The following is a 20,536-nucleotide window of genomic DNA, read 5'->3' on the forward strand; positions in this document are numbered from 1 at the left end:
TGTTTGAAGTTTCACTTTACAACATGTTCGCTTGACATTATCAGGAAATCATATTTTCCCCATAATGTGATTTGAACATGGATCAATAAAAGTAAATGTGCTGTTTAAAAAAATATATCCATATATTATTATTAATGTATTGGGGGTTTTTTTTCCTTATTTTTCTTTTTTTTTTGTTGCTGTAACACCTCATTTTAAGCACAGTAAAACAGGAATACAATTTCCGGATATTTGTAACAAAGGTGTCACAGGAAAAAATGATTTTAAAAATCTTTTATATCTAGCGTTTCTTCTTCCTTTTTTATCCTGCGTTTACAGCGTTGGCTTAAATCTGACGTCATCTGATTGCGACGGAATGAAGGCACGTGCGACTGAGCAACAGAGCTCCACGTGAGTTGGTGTGAAAATGGCGGCTCTTCAAGCTCCAGAGATTCAGTTGGCACAAAAGTTAGCCTCAAACGAAAAGCCTATTCGAACAAAAGCATTAAAACAATTGAAGAAGTATATAAATGTCAGATCACAGAAAGCGACAGGTAAGCAACCCGTGTTAGCGGTTTAATGTGGATTTATAAACGCGCTTGGTATATTCATGTTTGAAACATCGCATGTCACTATAAGGATACTTAACTATCGCCAAGCTCAGTTGTTAATGGAAAGGTTCCATCCGGCCGCACTAAATATAACGTTTTACAGTACAGTAAGCAGATTCAACATTTGAAAGCTAAGTGTAACTATTCATAATTAACATTGTAGACATCAGCAACGTATTGCTGGCTTGTCGTAATTTCAGTGACAGTCTAAACGCTTAATGTTAAAAAGCTTAACGCGACTGAAAACTACGACCAAATGTTATCAAAATTCACGTGTACATCTCTACCTATGTCCACTTCATCATCTGAACATACCAAAACAGTCGACCCAGTATTTGGGGTTTTATGGGCTTTAAGCTCTTTCCTCCCATAGAGGTTTGCTATAGAAAAAAGGCTTAACGTGACTTAGTAGGCGAGTTAAAAAAAAAAAAGCTTAATGTTACAAAACTGAGACCAATCCCCAACAAAAATTCACATGCACATCTCCACCTATACTCACTTCAACCACTGCAATCGCTGTAGTATTTTGGATTTTATGGGCACTAAGCTTTTCCCTCCATATAGATCACATATGTCAAAGTCAAGGCCTGCGGGCCACAAGAGAAGGTTTTCTGCGACCCCTGCGATGACATTGCTTTATTAGATCCGGCCCGCAGACCGCAGCAAGTTGGTGTGGGTAGCCGATGTGATCGGGTCCTTTGCGCCTGCTGATGACGTCACGCTTTAAAATATATCGTAGCGTCTTCCAAGAACACAGACGTAGTCTAATTATCATGTTTTTATTCGTCCAACCGGCTACTGTGGGCCGCAGCTGACGCCACTACAGTATGACAACCGTTCAGTCACAAAAGTGCAACGGCTCTCCTCCTCCGCTCCTCCCGCTTCCATCCCCTCCCATCCAGCGAAACGCGTGATGCATTCACTAACCTCGGAAACAACACAACCAGGCAAAACACAAATTCGACCACAACACAGTTAACCCAATTCGTTACACTATTGCTGTAATATATTTCTTTCCATCTGTGTTTGTCAGCCCCTGGCTATTGTGTTTTCTAAATATAGAATAAAATAACGAACATTACAGCTACTTTTGCGAGGATCGTCCTTCGGTCATCTACGTGCCGACTGAAGACTTCACGTCACTGTTTCGTGGCTTTCAGAATGGGATTGTGGTGAAAAGTTATTCGGAGTAAAACACGCTTTATTAAGAAATATTTAATGTTAGAAAGCTCACGTTGTTTTACTATTAGTAATTGTTGGCATTTGGTAAATTCATTGAGTTTCGACGTAGTGCTCAGATGTCCCACACCGTTAGCAGGCATTGAACGCTCCTCGGGCACTAAGTGTCGATAGCGAGTGACTTTTTTTTCCTTTTTCCTCCTTGGACACAGCTTGTAGTTTGTGCGTGCCAGCAAACTCAGTAGTTGCAGATTGCCCGTGTTTCACCACGTTTGTTGTTGTTTCTAAGTGTTAAAAGGTGAGTTTAATAATTTAAGTTTGTGCCAGGTAACTGCTGTACATAATAGCATAGATATGTTCGCGTGAGTGATGTCACGTTGATGAACACTAGTTGGTTATTTCGGCTAGTATGCTAACTATTCTAGTGATGAAACGTGTGAATGTGTATGGTATGTATTGTTTGGCTGTTTAATTGATTAATACATTGAATTGTAATGTTTTGGCATATTGTTAACTAATGGATGCGCATTGGATGATGTTGCTCGGTTAGTCTATGTCTGTGTTGTTGCAGACCACAATAAATAGACGTGTCAAGTGGAATACGGGCCTGTGTTCTCTGACAGGAGCACCCACATCCATACCTTGCCACTCTAAAATAGAGTCAGATGGAGACATCATACCAATCATATGATCCTCTCCGTTTTACTTCACATCATGCACAGTTCATACAATCTTACAGCCCGAGTCAACAAGAAAATTGTTTCCAGTTTGGCAGGAGAAATGCAAACGTTCCGCTGATCTTGTTTCACAAGACGGGCAGCGGCTTCTTCTCGGGTCATAACTGGAAGTGACGTACGAGCTGCCTCACAAAAGTAGCAGCAATGTACTTTATTTTATTTTTTATTTAGTAACTCCGAACATAAAAACAACAACAGCCAGGAGGGTGACAAACGGGGACAAAAAATATATTACAGAAATATAAAGTGTGACATCATCAGCAGGTGCAAAGGACCGGATCCAATCTGGAATTTTAAAAAATTTCAATGAACATTCTATCAGTCCGACCCTCGGCTTGTAGCAATTTTTTTTATTTGGCCCCCCGTCCATTTGACTTTGACACCCCTGCTATGGATGTTCACGATAGAGAAAAAGATATAATGTCTTACTAGGGGTGTAACGGTACGCTAAATCCCATTTCGGTTCGGTTTCTTGGAAACTTCGATTCGTTATATTTTCGGTACAAAAAAAATGAATTAAAAAAAAGTATATTCATTTTGAAAAGATGACAAGTAAACGGTACATTTTTTAGAAAAATAAATAAAAGCAAACCATTCGGGTGATATTCTAAGAAATTACACCAGATTAAAAAATACACTAAACAAAAATCTCTTAATTTTGTAAACTATTAGACACTGAAATCTTTGAACACTCAGCAGCAACAGCCTATGACACATCTAAGTATTCAAGTTAAAGACAAGTTGTCATTACAGTACATGTACAGTAAGTATTCTCTAGTAAGGAATCATATTTGCATTGTTCAATCTTTCCTTAAAACTGAATTTCCTTATGTGGGAAACGACTACGGTACATGTCCTGTATGAACGTGCAAGTATGTTAACAAAATACATGAGTAACAAGGCAAGCAATATAAAGCCCCAAAAAATATTTTCCCCCAAATTTTTATTAAACAAAAACTACACTATAAAGTACAGGTATATGAACAAAATACAGTACAGTATAAAAAGATGGTCCAAATACTGTTGACAATACTGTAAATACTGTAACAACAATGCAGTACAGTACTTAACTACAGTAAACCGTACTGTATTTTAGTGTTGATATTTCTCAGACTTGGGAAAAAATGAGTCTATTTTTAGTTGTTGTGTTGGCTTTATTCTTTGCTGTATGAAATTGTTTGCGTATCATACGGTTTTGTTGCTAATTGCAAGAAACTGTCTCGTTGATCATCACTGATGTCTGGGGATTCTTTGACAAAAGCATTTTTCATGCCATCTCCATAGCTCTCTTGAAGGACGGTGGCTTTACATCAGGACTTTTCTCATAGATTTGAGTTTTTCCGACTCAAAGTGTCTCCTGTAGGTTTTTTACTTTGTGTCCAGCTTTGTATAATGGGATGCATTTCACTCTCTCTTTCACGGTCATTACCGTTCTTCTTCGTTTGGATGCCAAGAACTACATACGAAAATGTAAAAGAATAAATTTAAAATCTTTCGCATTTTCAGTAAAACGCATGTCAAAGAGGTAATTTACATGTCGCCGTTTTGGATCCGATGATGGCGGAGCGGAGCGGTCAGAGTTTTTCCATAGTACGAGCGGGAGCTGCTTGAGTTTACACTAGTGCGTGCTTCCCTATGGGTTCTGGATACTGTTCCGGAACTTCCGTTGGAAGTAAATCGATCGTTAATGTAATATAGTGGAAGAAAATTTTATGCATACGTTTTTTTTCCGAGTGAGGGAATTTCCGTTTGATACGAGTGGCGGAGTGGTCCAAGTTTTTCCGTGGTCTAGAGCGAGGACTGCTTGAGTTTGCGCTCACTGCAGGTTTCGCTATTGGTTCTGAGTAGCGCAACTTCCATTGTCAGGAATCAATCGTTAATGTAATATAGGAGTAGAAAATTTAATGAATACGTTGTTTTTCTGGGTGAGTGAATTTCTGTTTGATAGAGATCCATAGGTGGGAATACTTACTGTATACACTTTTTGTGATGAAAAAATACATACAATAACAGTTACAATTATTGCTAACTATTAAAACTCTTTTTATAAGGTAAAAAAATGCAGTAACTTTAAAAGTATGAAATTTTATACACTTTTTAGCTATTGAAATCTTTGAATATTTAACGGCACATGATAAATCTCACTGTTTAAGTTTGAAATTTTGGCTGAAAAGACTGCTTTCTTCCTCGTCGAAGAAACATTCACAGTCGGATGATGCCGTTTTAATTGCGTTATGTTAGACCTGCTACCTGCAATATAGCCGCCGATCTCCATGTAGCAATTTCGGCACACAATTGTGGGACTTATCCACGTACCTTTCCCTATCTTCAATTTTAGCAGGAAAGCCAAAATGTTCTGGCAGTGCGTTTCAATTGGAGTCTGTGTAGTTCGTGCGGTTGCGTGCGAGGCGGCGCGAGTAATGCGTTTGGCGCGGTGGAATGCGGAACGAAGCACCGGAAATCAACCCATTTGCTCACTCGGCGCATATAAAACAAGTCAACTTTTTTGCCATTCCGCCTCGCGGCAGCCAATATTCATCAGACACAGCCACACAGCGTCCTGTTCACTCAGCGGCTTTTTTTTAACAGTTCTTGAACTTTACCAAGACAGCAATATTGATAGCATTAGCATAGTGTGCAAAAAAGTTTACTTGTTTTATATGCGCCGAATGGAGCAAATGGGCGGATTGCTGTTGTTGCAAATCTGCTTGAGGCTGGCTATCAGCAGCTACTGTCCGGTCTATGCGTCACACTCCATCTATTGTTCTACTGCATTATACATATGCACCTGTCTTGTTTTATGTTAGTAAAGTCAGCCAATCTAAAACACGACGTGCTAAATCAACAATAGCATTTCACATCGGAGCAACAGAACAGACGTAACATCAGCCAATCGCATTCGTGTGCACTTCACGGACCTCTAGGAAAACAGAATCAAAGCATTACAGCACCTAATGCAATAACCTAGTCTATGGCACCCTCGCCTGTTGAACTCCTCCGCCTGCAGTCACATTCAGGCGGTGGAAGAAAAATCCACAGAATAGCCGCACTGGACTATAAGCCGCATGGCTCAAAATCTAGGAAATAAGTAAACACAATTTCATTTTTTTTTTGTATTACAAACACTACAAATAATGTGTTATACATCTGTGCAATTGACTACTCATGATTTTGTCAAGTACTTTCATTGTTTGTTGTGATTAGACTTTTCTCGCAGCTCTGTTTCGATGGTCGGACGGTAGAGCTGAGGGCATGTACCTTCAATACAGAAATACTGACAGTTACCATAATGAAAACAGTTTGGTACACTTCGGTATTATAAACTGGTTTGTTTTCATTGACTGTCAGACAGTAGCCTCTATTAATTTTGTATCAGCAGTTATTTGCCTATGTTTTTCTCTTGGATGATGGTGGCTGTGAGTGGACGACTCTGTGAGTGTATGATGCTAGATATAATTTGTTAGCTCTTTTCTGAATGGCTTTTGAACGATGGTTGTCCACATTCTTTATAAATACAGCTGAGTTGAGTTGCGGTGCGATGCTTCTTCTCAGCAGGTGCGTCTCCCCCTTTTTTCCTGTAAAACCACATCTTTGGGGAACCGAAACAGGCTTGTGCCGTCCTCCCGTCGGTTCAAACAAAAGCCAGAAACACTACGTCGCACTAGTGATGGGACGAGCAACACTGGGGCATCAGCACTATGCCGAGATCTCAAGTCTGAAACCCTGTATTGGTGCGTGTATCGCTTTAACAAAAAAATCATGTGACCAATACAGGAAGTGTGTGTTTGGCTGTGCTGTGTCAAATTGTGTTTATAAGGAAACAAACTGTATCGAAATGTGGGTTTGTTGGATGGAGATTGAACACTTTGGTTAACAAAATCCCATACATAAGTTAAACATTATCTCTAAATTTTATTAGATAAATTTGTTATATATTACATGCTCATTTGAGCCTTGACACAAGCAGATTTTGAACTCTTCTCATCAACAACTTCACTCAGCAAACAAATGGAGCAAATACAATATACAAAGATCACATAAAGATTTGATATTATTTCACAGGCTAATGTTGGGTCAGCCTGCAAGTTTATCCTTTTTTACATAATGTGACCTGCGATGATTTTTGATGTACAGCAGAGGTCAGTGTTGACTGACAACACAGTATAAGAATAAGAATAAGAAGGCATTTCCACCCTCCTACATTTCACAATCAATGTTGCATTCAGTGGTTCTCCAGCTCTCCATTTGACCAGATATTTCAACCAAATCTTCGCCTATCAATGTTTTACATAAGATAAGATAAGATAAGATAAGAAGGCCTTTATTGATCCCACAGTGGGGAAATTTTCAGTGTTACAGCAGCAAAGATATAGGTCACACAGGGACGGCGGCATAATGTATCCATTAATGTGTAACATTAACGGCAAACATTCAGGATCAAACCTATGTAAATATACGCAGTAACTATGTGTATATACACATGTAAATACACAATAACATCTACATAAAAAGTATGAGGAACACTCATTTTAGCCTGTACATAGTACAGAGGAAAAATACTCTAAGTGACAGTGCTGCAGTGAAATATAAGGAACAGCATTGGATAGAAATAAAACTAGACTAACAGTAGTGGGGAATGTTGAGTATTGCACAATATAAGCTCAGGTGCAGGACTGCACAATTGCACTAATGTCCACCAGTTTGTAGGGACTACACAATGTTCTTGTTAAAGGGTCTGACAGCAGCAGGCAAGAAGGAGCGGCGGAATCTCTCCTTTGCACAGCGAGGGTGTAACAGTCTGTCACTGAAGGAGCTGTGGAGTGCTGTTAGGGTGCCCTGGAGGGGGTGGGTCGGGTTGTCCAGCATTGATGACAGCTTCCCGACAGCATCCTCCTGTCCCCCACTGAGTCCACAGAGTCCAGGAAGCAGCCTAGGTCAGAAGGCCCTCTTGACCAGTTTGTCCAGCCGCTTCTTTGTCCCGGGTCGAGACGCGGTCTGACCAGGTGACCGCTCCCTGGAAAATGACCGATGCAACCACAGAGTCATAAAAGTTCCTGAGGAGTGTCCCCTGAACCCCAAAAGACCTCAGTCTCCTGAGTAGGAAGAGTCTGCTCTGATTCTTCCTATACAGGGCGTCTGTGTTGTCGCTCCAGTCCAGTTTATTGTTCAGATGAACACCCAGGTACTTGTAAGTTGAGACCCTCTCAACATCTGTTCCCCGGATATTCACTGGTGTAGGTGCAGAGTGATGGCGCCTACCGAAATCCACCACCATTTCTTTGGATTTCCCCGCATTGATCAGGAGGCGGTTCTGCTGGCACCAGTCCACAAAACCCTGATTAAGTTCTCTGTACTCCCGATCATCTCCGCCTGTGATGAGGCCGACAATTGCAGAGTCGTCAGAGAACTTCCGCAGGTGACAGGTAGGGGTGCTGTAGTTGAAGTCCGAGGTGTAGAGGGTGAACAGGAAGGGAGCCAAGACAGTTCCCTGCGGGGCCCCCGTGCTACAGAGGAGCACGTCAGACACACAGTCCTGTGTCCTCACATACTGTGGCCGGTTTGTGAGGTAGTCCTGGATCCATGTGGTGTGGTGGTGGGCCACTCCCGCCTGCTCCAGCTTGTCTCCCAATAGGGTGGGCTGGATGGTGTTGAAAGCACTGGAGAAATCAAAGAACATGATTCTCGCAGTGCTCCCCGCCTTCTCCAGGTGGGGGAGTGAAGTGTTTAGGAGGTAGATGATGGCATCATCCACACTGATGCTAGGCTGGTATGTGAGCTGGAGTGGGTCCATTGAGGAGCTCACCGGGGGCGCAGGTGGGCAAGAACCAGTCTCTCCAGGCTCTTCATCAGGTGAGACTTCGGAGCCACTGGTCTGAAGCTGTTGAGCTCCTTCGGGTGGGGGGTCTTTGGCACCGGGACCAGACAGGATATTTTCCTGGGGGACTCTGCCCAGCTTCAGATTCAGGTTGAACATATGCTGGACAATTCTACACAGCTGGTCTGCGCAGGATTTGAGGAGATGGGGGCTGATGCCATCTGAACCCGCTGCCTTCCTTGCCTTCATCTTCTTCAGTTGGTTCTTCACCTTAGATGTTGTGAAGGCCAAGGCTGGGCAGGAGGGAGTGGTTGCTGTCTGGTGTAGCTGGGAGCTGGAGACTGTGGAGAAAAGAGGGGAGGGGGTGACACACCCAGCAGGAGGAGTAGGTGGAGGCTGCAGCAGGAGAGACTGAGTGGGGGCAGGCATCTGATCGAACCTATTGACAAAGAGGTTCAGCTCATTTGCCCACTGCAGGTCCCCCCAGGTCCGTGCCCTGAGATGGTCTTCCGGCCCCTACAGATGTATCAATACAGTGTTAACACAGTTTACAGTGTACTGTGTCAATGCTCTCCATGAGGTATCATCAACCCATCACTACGTCGAGCATAATCCACGTGAAGCAAAAAACTAAACGAATCAGAAGAGAAAACACAACAAGCATAGTTCACAGCCGCCTGCAGCCAGCAAGCCAGACGTGTCTCTCCAATACGTCATAAGCACCATCCCTCGATTTCGGAGTGAAAACATCGAAACCCGGAGGTGTTTGAAAGCCTAACGCTAAATCCATTAAGTGGTACTTCTACTTACAAAATTAATTGGCTCTGAAAGAAATTTCTTAAGTAGAACATTTTATAAGTAGAGACGTGTTTTACATGTAAATGCCCTAATACGTTCCAAGCCCCCCAATATCCAGACATAAATGTTTTATAAAGCATAAAAATGCATCAAAACGTGTAACAAATACATGTTACAATTAGATTATTGCACAACAAATGCGAGTTGTGCATAATGTAAAAAAACCAAAGAATAGAGTAAAGAATAAAAGTGATGGTCGTTTACCTTTTTAATTGCTGTCCTCATCGCTTTTTCCCCACTTTGGTTCATGTTCTCTCTCATAAGTGGTTTTTGCGTGGCGTTTTGTAAAGAACTGATTTAATAATGTGGCGACTGTCGATACATTACGGTCACATTCTTTGGCGAGATCAACCAAACGCATCCCCCTTTCATACTTTTTTCTTATCTCTTACTTCGTTTGTATGGACAAAAAAACTAATTAATGTAAAAATATCAGAACACCTCATGGCCTGAGGGGCAAATGACGAGGACGCTGCATAGAAATATCTATCACATATCCTGTCTATGTGCACACACAGACGCATACGGTAGAGGTCCCTCTTAGCCAATGGGATGCCAGGAAGATGCTAGGCTAGCCAATGGCAGAGCAGCTATGAGTATGTTGCGTTCAGGAAACTCCGGAGCTGCGAGTGGCAGCCTATACTGTATTTTTACCTTTCGTATCTTGAAATTTCTTTTGTAACAAGAGGCAATATTTTCCTGTTGAGGCGTTTCGTAACTTGAAAATTTAGTATTTAGAGACGTTCGTAAGTAGAGGTACCACTGTATTCTGATAATGTTTACCAATTTGAAAAAGCGTTCACTGCAAGATGGTTATTAAGCGAGTTTAAACTTAAGCCGCACCTGCAGAAAGTAAGACGGTAGCAGTTTGAAGGCTCAGTGCTTGTGATAAGCATGTGAATTTTGGTGTTGGTATCCATCCATCCATCCAAAGATTTCCAATATTAAGCTACGTTAAGCTTTTTTTTCTGTAGTGAACCTCTATTTCGGAAAAAGCTTAATGCCCATAAAATCCAAAATATTGGAGTGATTATTTTGATATTTTCAGAGGTTGAAGTGGGCATAAGTTGTGCATGTGAATTTTTATAACAATTGGTCATAGTTTTCTGACATTAAGCGTTTCAGACTGTAACGTAATTTCACTTCAATAGTTGAATGACCATGAGTGATTTCGTGATTGAGTTGGATTTGCTCTGCGTTGGAGATGAATTTTCGGCATTTAAAGAAGTAGACGACACGACTGGATTTGAAAGATGTCCAAGTGTGTCCTTGTGCCTTAGAGATACGCGAACCTTCAAACCAGCCCAGAAATTGCTAAATGTCCCAGATATGCCTGCTCTGAGGGTTCGGCTTAGGCTCGTAATGCCGATAACAACCTATTCTCAGTTACAAAACAAATTGAAAACTTTGTGAAATGAGACAGAAGGTGAAGCGAGGCAGGAACCACGCACGGTGCATGACCCGCGCTACAATAACCAATTCAGGCCCAACCTACTGTATTCACGGTAAAATAGCCGATTCACGGCAGGCCAAGAATTCCAAACTCCAGCAATTGACAAGTCATAGCCGTTCAGTGACAAAATAACGCTCAGTGGCAAGTTGCCGTCATGGCAAAATAACATCTGCAGTGAAGAACTGAGTCGCTTCTTGATTTTATTTTTATTTAAAAAAATTTTAAAAAAAAACTATTAAAACTTTTTTTTCAAATTAAAAGGCTACCAAATAATACATGGACAAAAATGCTATTGTTAGGCATTTATTTGGAAATTGGCTTTTACAACACTTAGCGGAGTTACCACCATGCAGTATGAACAATCATTGTGAAGGCTGTTGACCTGTCTTCACCGATTGGAGACTGATCTTAGCCGTTTTATTGCCATCACATGGTGTTGCCACTAACATAAACACAATGCCATCCCGAAATAATGTTCAATCTTATTAAGTACACTGAAACAGTGCTAGTTAAATACACTGTCATAGATCATAGAATCATAGATTTATGATGTGAGATGTGTGTGACTAGCTTAATTTATTTAAAATGAAGCACAGTGAGTTACTTTCTATATGAAATGCACACTAAAAGTAAAGCTGCCTTGCCTTGCGTTGGTTTGCCCTACTTTAAAACAGATTCTTATACTTACACAATACTGGATTCACCCAGGCACTCCTTTTGGTTTGTGTTCTCTTTCCAGATGGCTTTACCAGTGAAGAAATGCTCAAGCTGTGGAAAGGTCTGTTCTACTGCTTGTGGATGCAAGACAAACCACTTTTACAGGTATTTTTCATTATTTCTTTCATTCTTTTCCTCTTTTTTTCATTTGGTTTGATAAAAAGTGTTTTGAGTTCTTTGCTATCACACTCAACTGGAATTTATTGGTCGTGGAACAGAGGAGGGTGGAGTAATCAACTCAACTCAAATTTATAGAGCATTTGAAAACAACCATTGCTGCATACAAAGTACTGTACATGGAGTAAAAATCAGTCATATAATGAAGACCATGAAAACAATAAATAACAAAAATACAGCAGACACCATAATAACCTAAAACAAGGCAGAGTTTCATGCTGAGTGTAAAGCCATAGAATGAAAATGTACTTTAAGACTAGCTTTAAGAATGTACAGAGAGGGGGCATTAAACATTAACACTAACATTAAACGGAAGGTCATTCCAAAAAGTAGGGACTGGCAATGCAAAAGGGTTGATCCGCTTTAGTCCACGGTACCTCCAGTAGTGTCTGGTCCACTGACCTGAGCAATCGGGTAGGGGTCGAGGAGCACAGAAGTAATGTGTGGCGAGACCATTTAAAGATTTGAACACAAAAGAACCTTAAACGAACTCTAAAATGTGAAGGGAGTCCAGAATTGTCCCTTCTGAGTACCAGTTAAGCCATCAAATTTTGAATGTTCAAAATGTCTTTGTCACAAGAAAAATTGTTTGCAACAGTTAAAACTGTTTGCGAACGTTTGCCTAACATCTTTGCAACCTTTAACGAAACCTGCTGAGACAACATTCACGACGTTCACTAAAACCCGCAAGCCTTCATTCACAGCTAGTGGAGGCGAGAAGAAACATTTTGGACCAACTGAAGACGCTTGAGGGATGACTGGCTGACTCCAAAATAAAGTGCATTACAGTAATCTGAGATGTAACAAAGGCATGCATTACTTTTTTTTAAGTACTGTTGAGAATCTTTACTTTAGGCATCTGACTAAGATGAAAGAAGCTGGATCTAACAACGGCGCCAATTTGCCAGTCTAATTTAAAATCACTGTCCAACTTAAAAGCCAAACTCGAGACTATTGTCTTTAGATAAGATGGCAGGGGGCCCATGTCCACAGAGCCACTGGGAACAAACATCATAACTTCTGTTTTATTTTCATTGTAATTCAAGAAATTCAGTGCCATCCAGGCCTTGATTTCTTCCAGACAGGACAAAAGTGGCTTTATTGAGAAAGTGTCTTATTTGCTCACTGGGACATAGATATGACTGTCATCTGCATAGCACTGGAAGGAAATAACATATTTTCTTAGGATGGACCCAGGGGGAGCAAATACAATGAAAAAATAGTAGGGGCCCCAAAAATAGAATCCTGTGGAATACCATACAACAGAGGGGTGGAGCATGGCTCAGAGCAACCTAGGCTAACACAAAAAGATCTGTCTGCCAAATAGGATCTAAACCACACCAGAGTGCTACCACTAATGCCCACCTGGTGCTGTAAATGAGCCAATAGAATACTGTAGCCTGTCGTATCGAACGCCAGGAGGATATCATTAAAAAGGGCTGACTGTGCTGTGCATCTTAAAACCTGCCTGGAAAACCTCAATGGGATGTTCATCCACGAAGATATCACCTGAGTGTGCAACACTTTTTCCAGAATGTTTGAAATAAAAGGCAGCTGGCAATGGGTCTAAAATTAGACAGTTGTCCTTGATCAAGGCCAGGTTTCTTGTGCAGGGGTTGCACCACAGCATGTTTCCTGTAAAATGTTGGGCTACTACACCAGAAGACAGACTGGTGTTGATAATGGCCGAAACTGATTTGCCAACACTCAGCAGAACCTGCCAACACTCAGCAGAACCTCCTTAAAGAAGTGAAGAAGAACAGAGTCGTAAGGGGAAGATGGATGACTTAATCTGGCAAACCACATCCTCTAACAACCACAAGGAAACATCCACAAGGGATTTTTACACCATTGAATGAGAAATATGGACAGGGGGTCGAATGTGACGTTTGAAATGAGAGCCCTAGCTGTAGAAACTTTGTCAGTGAGAAACTGACAAAAATCTATTGCGCAATTCAGGGGACGAGTCTTTTAAAATAGGCCAAACACAATCAATTGTTTTAAATAGTACACGTGGATCATAAAATCATCTAATACTTCAAGGGATACTTTAGTTATTTAGCAGTTTTCAGCAGTAAAAAGTTAATATTTTGTCTGCAATTGATTTGATAACTTCATTAATTTTCATGTGCAATTAAAACCTTCAAATTGGCTAGAATTGCATAAAAATTACAGATGAAGTAAGGACGGACCATGAGAATCAATATATAATGAAAAAAAAAAAGAATTTGAACTTCCGAGATTTTCGGTTGAATGTGACTGTATAATTGTATTTTAATATTTTGGGGTCCCAATAATGTTAGAATTTACAACTACAATTAAACAAAAATACACAAATAAAATACTTTGTTCAGAGGTTGTGCAATTTTAGTGTCGTTGGACTTTCTGAGCACACCGGCTTCCTGCTGACACGTCGTCAAGGCTGTAAAAGTCAAACGTCTCTGAAGAAGGCGACAGCTGATAACCATAATTGCACAAGGTCTGAGGAAAGAAGTTAAAAACCTTGACTTACTAAGAAAACATGTTGCCCGTTTTTGAGACAAATAACATACTTTAACGGGTTGGTTATCTGTATTGTGGTGCCGTTTGTGTTTTGCTAAGTTGTGTTGTTTCCGAGGTTCCTGAATGCATCACACGACTTGCTGGATGGAAGGGGTGTGCGAGTGAAGAGTGAATGAGTGGACAGCAAGGACGAAGAGATCAGTGTGTACTTATGACAGAACTGTATAGGGCTGGGCCGATAATTCGATATCGTTATATATCGCGATTGACAAGTGATCGATACCAATAGAAAATGCCTTCCATAAAACATTCGATAGAAAAAAAGAAAAACAAACCCGATCGCAGCATGGTGCGTGATGTAGGCAGCGCGCTTCCGCCTCCAAACATGAAGATGAAGCGTTTAAAACAACAAGGAAGAAGCTGTTAACTCAACGGAGCTATGTTCACGTCCAGCGAGCGAGCGCCGTCACTTTGCTCAAATAAATTACCACTCGACTCAGTACAACTCTTACAATTAAATTATATTATGCATGATAACCCTATTAAAAACCTGTGTATGGAGCCATGGTGTACAAGTAGAGGAGTTCTTGTCTTTGACATGCTAGCAGTAGTTAGCCTTATCCAACACCGGCGTCGCACTCAAGGTAAAATCAAGGAAGTAAAATATGAATGGACTATGGCAATAATGAGTCCGCTAAAAAGATAAAGTAGTCCTAAGACGGTTGGTCAACGATGATGTATGCACTGCAAGAGTATTCGTTCACTTTCATTGGATGAACATTGAATGAAGGCTAATATGTCAACAACTGCTTTGGGGTAGACCTAATGCACTGATGGAGGACAAACTGCACATTACACTACATAGCGATGTACAAAAAACAGTTGACTGTTATTTAAAGGTAAGGTTTAAAACAAAATCAATAATTATCAATATTGACTGATATGAAATGCTTTAATTGTGACAGTTTTTCAAACATTTCTCAGCCCTTCTAAGCACATTATCTTTAAAATTTAGTTTATTTAATCTTTATTTCGACCAGTTTATTTCACTCTTTCATAGTTACATTGACCTCTTATTAAAGGTTAAGTATTATGTTAAAATAAAATAACCTAAATGTATTTTTCTTTGGAACATTATTTGCAATAGTTGGAAAAAAAGGAAAAAAATTCAATATATATCGATATCGACCAATATGAAACACTTATATCGTGATATACTTTTCAGTCATATCGCCCAACCCCAGAACTGTAGTTGCACCATAGTTGGAATAATAAAAAGGGAGATAGCTATGCTATGTCTGACGGCGTGTCTTTGGAAGACGTTACAATACGCTACAAACGGACACTTTGTACCAAGCCATGCAGAGCCGCAACATAAGGATGAAAGAGCCGTGGGTTTCCGACCCCTGGTCTCGAAGTCTAAGAAATGTGCTCCAACAACCTACTTCCCGCACACAATCAGTGTCAGCATGCCATAGGCGCATGTACCCTGTGTCCCGGGCCTCAGACACAGGCCACTCAGTTCAGTCTAGCGCCGGACTAAGTCATTCCTTTCTAAATTTAAGTTCATCTTTTTAATTGCCTGTATTCTAGGTGGCATAAATTAACATTTATCAAATAAAATGTATTGTTTTCATTCTGTCTGATGTAGTAAACACCTTTTTCTCATTCTGAGTTGGCAGTGGTCGACCAGTACTTACTGCAGCTCAAAATGTGACATCTGTTATTGGAGAATTACAGGAGACATTCAATTCACATAAATATTCACAAAAATAATTAAAACACCATATATAGTCGAGACATAATTTGAAGTTCGTCATTGTTAAATTTAGCCACAGAATATTGTTGTACAATGTTTTGCAGACGTATGCTGCAATTTAAAATATAAACAAGAGCTGTTGTTCACAAACGCTGTCTATCCATAATTGTTCTGTGTAGCAAGTGCAGATTTACAATATTTTTTGTAGAATATAATCGATTTATCTTTAGTTATTTGAAAAAAATAGATGGATTTTTTTTTTTTTTTTTTTTAGCTCATATCACCCACCCCTTGTCTTGAACATCTGTCCATCCATTATAGGTGGCAAAAAATTGCACAAATGAACTAACCACTATTAGTATCGTGAAACGACAACCACGATATATTGTGGCAATTTTAATATCGTAATACGACAACAGTGTGACTTCCCCAATGTTTTGTTTTAAAATGTGAGCTTACTGTCAAAGACAAGTTTGTCTTTTCACAGTCCAGCCATACAGCCAGCAACTTATATTTGTTTTTCAATTTTTGTTCAAATGTTGGTGTAAAAAAGGGTCTGCAAATGTCAGGCAGTGAATGAGTTAACATATTTTCATGACCACACAGAAAAATTTACAAAGAGTTTGTATGGTTTACACGACCAATCACTGTTCAGCTTTCGAACATCACGAGCCATAATTGTTACATGATCCGTGAGCACGTGATGACATTTTTGCATTTTTTAAAACATAAATCCAAGTGGAATACAATGACTTGCAAATCATGTTCAATCTGTATTTAACTTAATACACTACAAAGACAAAATATTTCATGTTCTAACTGATAAATGTTATTGTCAACAAATAATCCTTAATGTTATTGTCAACAAATAACCTTTCATTTAGAGTTTTATGGCTGCAACCATATTCCAAAAAAGCACGGACCAGGTCATGTTTACCACTGTGTTACATCACCTTTTCTTTTAACAATATTCATTAAGCGTTTGGAAACTGAGTACACTAATTGTTGAAGCTTTGTTGGCGGAATTCTTTCCCATTCTTGCTTGATGTACAGCAGGGGTGTCCAAACTTGGTCCTCAAGGGCCGGTGTCCTGCTTGTTTTCCAGCTCTACTTGCTGCAACATGCCTAATTTAAATGATCAGCTCATCAGAAAACTCTGAAGAAGCTTGATAACGATCATGATCTCTTGAATCAGGTGTGTTGCAGCAGGGAGAGATGCAAAACAGGCAGGGCACCGGCCCTTGAGGACCGAGTTTGGACACCCCTTATGTACCGCTTGAGCTGTTCAACAGTCCGTGGTCTCTCCATTGTCATATTCTACGCTTCATATTTACACACATTTGCAATGGGGGACAGGTCTGGACTACAGGCATATCAGCCTAGTACCCGCACTCTTAATAAAAAGCCACGCTGTTGTAACGTGCAGAATGTGGTTTGGCATTGTCTTGCTGAAATAAGCAGGGGAGTCCAAGAAAAAGATGTTGCTTGAAAAGCAGCATATGTTTCTCCAAAATCTGTATGTACATTTCAGCATTAATTGTGCCTTCACAGATGTGTAAATTACCCATCCCATTAGCCTTAACACAGCCCATCACCATAACTGATGCTGGCTTTTGAACATGGCGTCCATAACAGTCCAGATGGTTCTTTTCCTCTTTGGCCCGGAGGACACGATGTCCACAATTTCCCAAAAATAATTTGAAATGTGTACTCGTCAGACGACAGAACACTTTTCCACTTTGCCTAAATCCAATTTTCGGACAATAAACCAGATGAAAGATCTAAGCCGCTGCTTTTTTCCTAGGTTTTGAACCATGCGGCTAATATAAAGGTGTGACTATTCTGTGGATTTTTCTTCCACCGCCAGGGGCAGTCCAACCGGAATTACAATACAATACAATTGCCATTAACAGGATGTGACTGCAGGTGGTGGAGTTCAACAGGCGAGTGCGCTATGCACTAGATTATCAATTATGTGGTATGCAAAAGTAGAGCTGACAAACTGGAGTGGCAGCGGGCAGTGAAAGATAAGTACTTTATTTTGTCTTGGTTCTGTTCAGTTTATTCAACAAAGTTGCTGCCGTGTTAAAAGGCACTGTTAGGCAAGAATCTGTTCAGGTACATAAATGTACATTTACAGTTCAAAACCGTTCTGTAATTGAGGTAAATATCTAAATTTCAACATGGATACAGTAGGTGCAGCTTTTATAAACGTGCGGTTAATATTTTTTTCATACATTTTTTAAGATAGAGTGGGTGCGGCAGCGGCATTTCTGAGTGTTGTTTATAAAATGGCTTTTGCTTTGTAAAGTAGAGTTTTAAGTTGCACGTATGGATGTAGCACAGAGCTGCATTTACTGTCATTGGTTTTCTGAAATGTTCCTGAGCCCATGTGGTGATGTCCTTTACACATTGATGTCAGGTTTTGATGCACTGCCGCCTGAGAGATTGAAGGTCACGGGCATTCAATGCTGGTTTTCGGCCTTGTGACTTACATGCATTGATTTCTTCAGATTCTCTGAACCGTTTGATATTATAGACCGCAGATGATGAAATTCCTTGCAATTGTGCGTTGAGGAACATTTTCCTTAAGCTGTTCAACTATTTTCTGACACAGTTGTTCACAAAGCGGTGTACCTTGCCCCATCATTGCTTGTTAATAACTGAACAATTCAAGGAATTTCCTTTTAAACCCAATCATGGCACCCACCTGTTCCTAGTTAGCTTGTGGGATATTTCAAACAAGTCTTTGACGAGCATTCCTCAACTTTCTCAGTCTTTTTTGCCACCTGTCCCAACTTTTTTGGCACGTTGCAGCCATAAAATTCAAAGTTTATAATTATTTGCTAATAATTAAGTTGATCAGTTTGAACATTAAATATAGGTTGAACATGATTTCCAAATCATTAAATTCTATTTTTATTAATGTTTAACACACCGTCCCAACTTCATTGGATTTGGGACACTGTTGGTGTTTTTTGGGGTTTGTATTTTTAACGCTTTTAAAGCTTTGATGGGCTAGCCGTTCAGCAAACTCACGATATTCCCGATGGCCACCACGACCCCGCGTATAGCTTTGAATTAAGGGCACACTTTGCCATGTAGTCGTTAAATGTTTTGCCTTTCTCAGAATTGTTTCATTGTTATACTTGTGTAACGTGGACCAAGTTTCACTTTGTATTATCTTAAATTAAAGCTCAATTTTGTTCACAGGAGGAGCTTTCAAACTCTGTTTGCACGCTGATTCACACCTTTCATGACATTAATGGACGTAAGTTGATCCTCTGTTAGTGTAATTCCAAAAGCAAGAAAATAAAATCGAGAAAAGGCAGTGGTGAAATATGATGTTTTCCACAGAACTATTATATCTGGAGAGCTCCCTTAAGACCTTCAAAAGAGAGTGGACTGGTATTGACAGACTGCGAATGGACAAGTTTCTCCAGGTTTGTTTGTGTGTGCGCATGTGCGCGTACATGCGTGTTTGTGCGTGCGCGTGCAGGTATCACTTCTTTATGGCGGCCCATATTTTCATATTACAGTTGATCCGCTTCATGTTCAGACAAAGCTTTGAGATGCTTAAGAGAAAAAACTGGGATAGCAGGTAAACCTCTGAAGAATAACTTGCACAAATTGTGCCGTGCGTCATAACATCAACTTAATTGTATACATGAATCACTCTTTTTTTTTTAATTATTTTTTTTTTTTTATTTTATTTTAGTGCAGTTGCAAGATTTCTGGAACTCTTTGCTACAGAGCTCCTGAACAGTGGCAATGATGCACCCACTGGTCTGCAGCTTCATATCTTGGACCTTTACTTGACAGAACTGGCAGCTGTGGGTTCATCAGAGGTAAGGTTATGACCTAGACGAGTCTTTTGGATTATTGAGCGTAGATAGAGATTTTGGTTGTTGGTTTAATTTATTGTATTGATCTTGTTCAAAGGTTTCAATGGAAAAAAATAAACAACAAAAATAAACTAAACTGGAAGTGGATATCAAATCTTGAACTCCAGTGCACTGTTAATGCCAATATTAGAGTACCTTTTGAGTGACGCATCAGTTATTAAGGATTCTGCAACAAATTTTGAGGGAATATTTATAACTGATTAAAAAAAATTGTGATGGTCCTTTGCACAATTTTATTTTTTTATTTTTTATTTTTTTTTACAGCTCACTGCTGACCAGAACCTAAGATTCATAGAGCCATTCTGCAAAACGGCAGCCAAAACCAAGGAGTAAGTCAAACATTCTTGGATTCCTTTGCTTGATATGTCAGGATGTATATTGTTACAGTACATTATTTAAGTATGAAGATTCTTTAACGCTTTACAATTCCACCTGTCATTTTTACCTGAATGCCTAATAAGGTGCACCCAAAGTAAATTTGCTGTACTTGAACCATTCAGAATCTGCTAAAGTGCTACCGGCACTGAATTATGGAAGTTTGACTACACAAAACAAGATTTTATGTCTGCCTTTTTTTTTTTTCCCCAAAAAAATCTGCTTGGAAAATTAACGTAGCATGGTGAATAACACAACAGGATTACAGATTTCAAATTTGACAATAATATGACAGAAAATGAGCATTTTACACAAGTATTCATAAGGAGAGGTCCAGGCGAACCAAAAGTGTGCCATTTGGGTGACCCTTTGCAACCATGGTCACGTAGGGGAAAAGGCTGCTATTCTGTAATGCTTTAACATACAAAAATGATCATGAGTTCTAATAGAAAGTAAGACATGGGGCTAT

General features: G+C 40.0%; 1 protein-coding gene across 2 annotated transcripts in view; it reads left to right on the top strand.

Moving 5' to 3' along the window:
• The first annotated feature begins 318 nt into the window (after positions 1–318).
• The window catches only part of rrp1 (ribosomal RNA processing 1), a 54,964-nt gene continuing 34,746 nt past the window's right edge, over positions 319–20,536 (top strand). The window contains exons 1-7 of one of the 2 annotated variants that reach the window (XM_086052271.1): positions 319–390; positions 11,372–11,454; positions 19,001–19,058; positions 19,145–19,230; positions 19,327–19,388; positions 19,506–19,635; positions 19,957–20,021. In XM_086052271.1, the coding sequence (XP_085908397.1) occupies positions 11,392–11,454; positions 19,001–19,058; positions 19,145–19,230; positions 19,327–19,388; positions 19,506–19,635; positions 19,957–20,021 (464 nt within the window). In that variant the 5' untranslated portion in view covers positions 319–390; positions 11,372–11,391. Of the gene's footprint in view, positions 534–11,371; positions 11,455–19,000; positions 19,059–19,144; positions 19,231–19,326; positions 19,389–19,505; positions 19,636–19,956; positions 20,022–20,536 lie in introns of both variants that reach the window. The other variant, XM_086052270.1, reaches the window with a different exon arrangement.

Source organism: Filicampus tigris, chromosome 14, assembly GCF_054856515.1.
Source record: "Filicampus tigris isolate MCC_2025a chromosome 14, RoL_Ftig_1.0, whole genome shotgun sequence".
Taxonomy (NCBI): Eukaryota; Metazoa; Chordata; class Actinopteri; order Syngnathiformes; family Syngnathidae; genus Filicampus; species Filicampus tigris.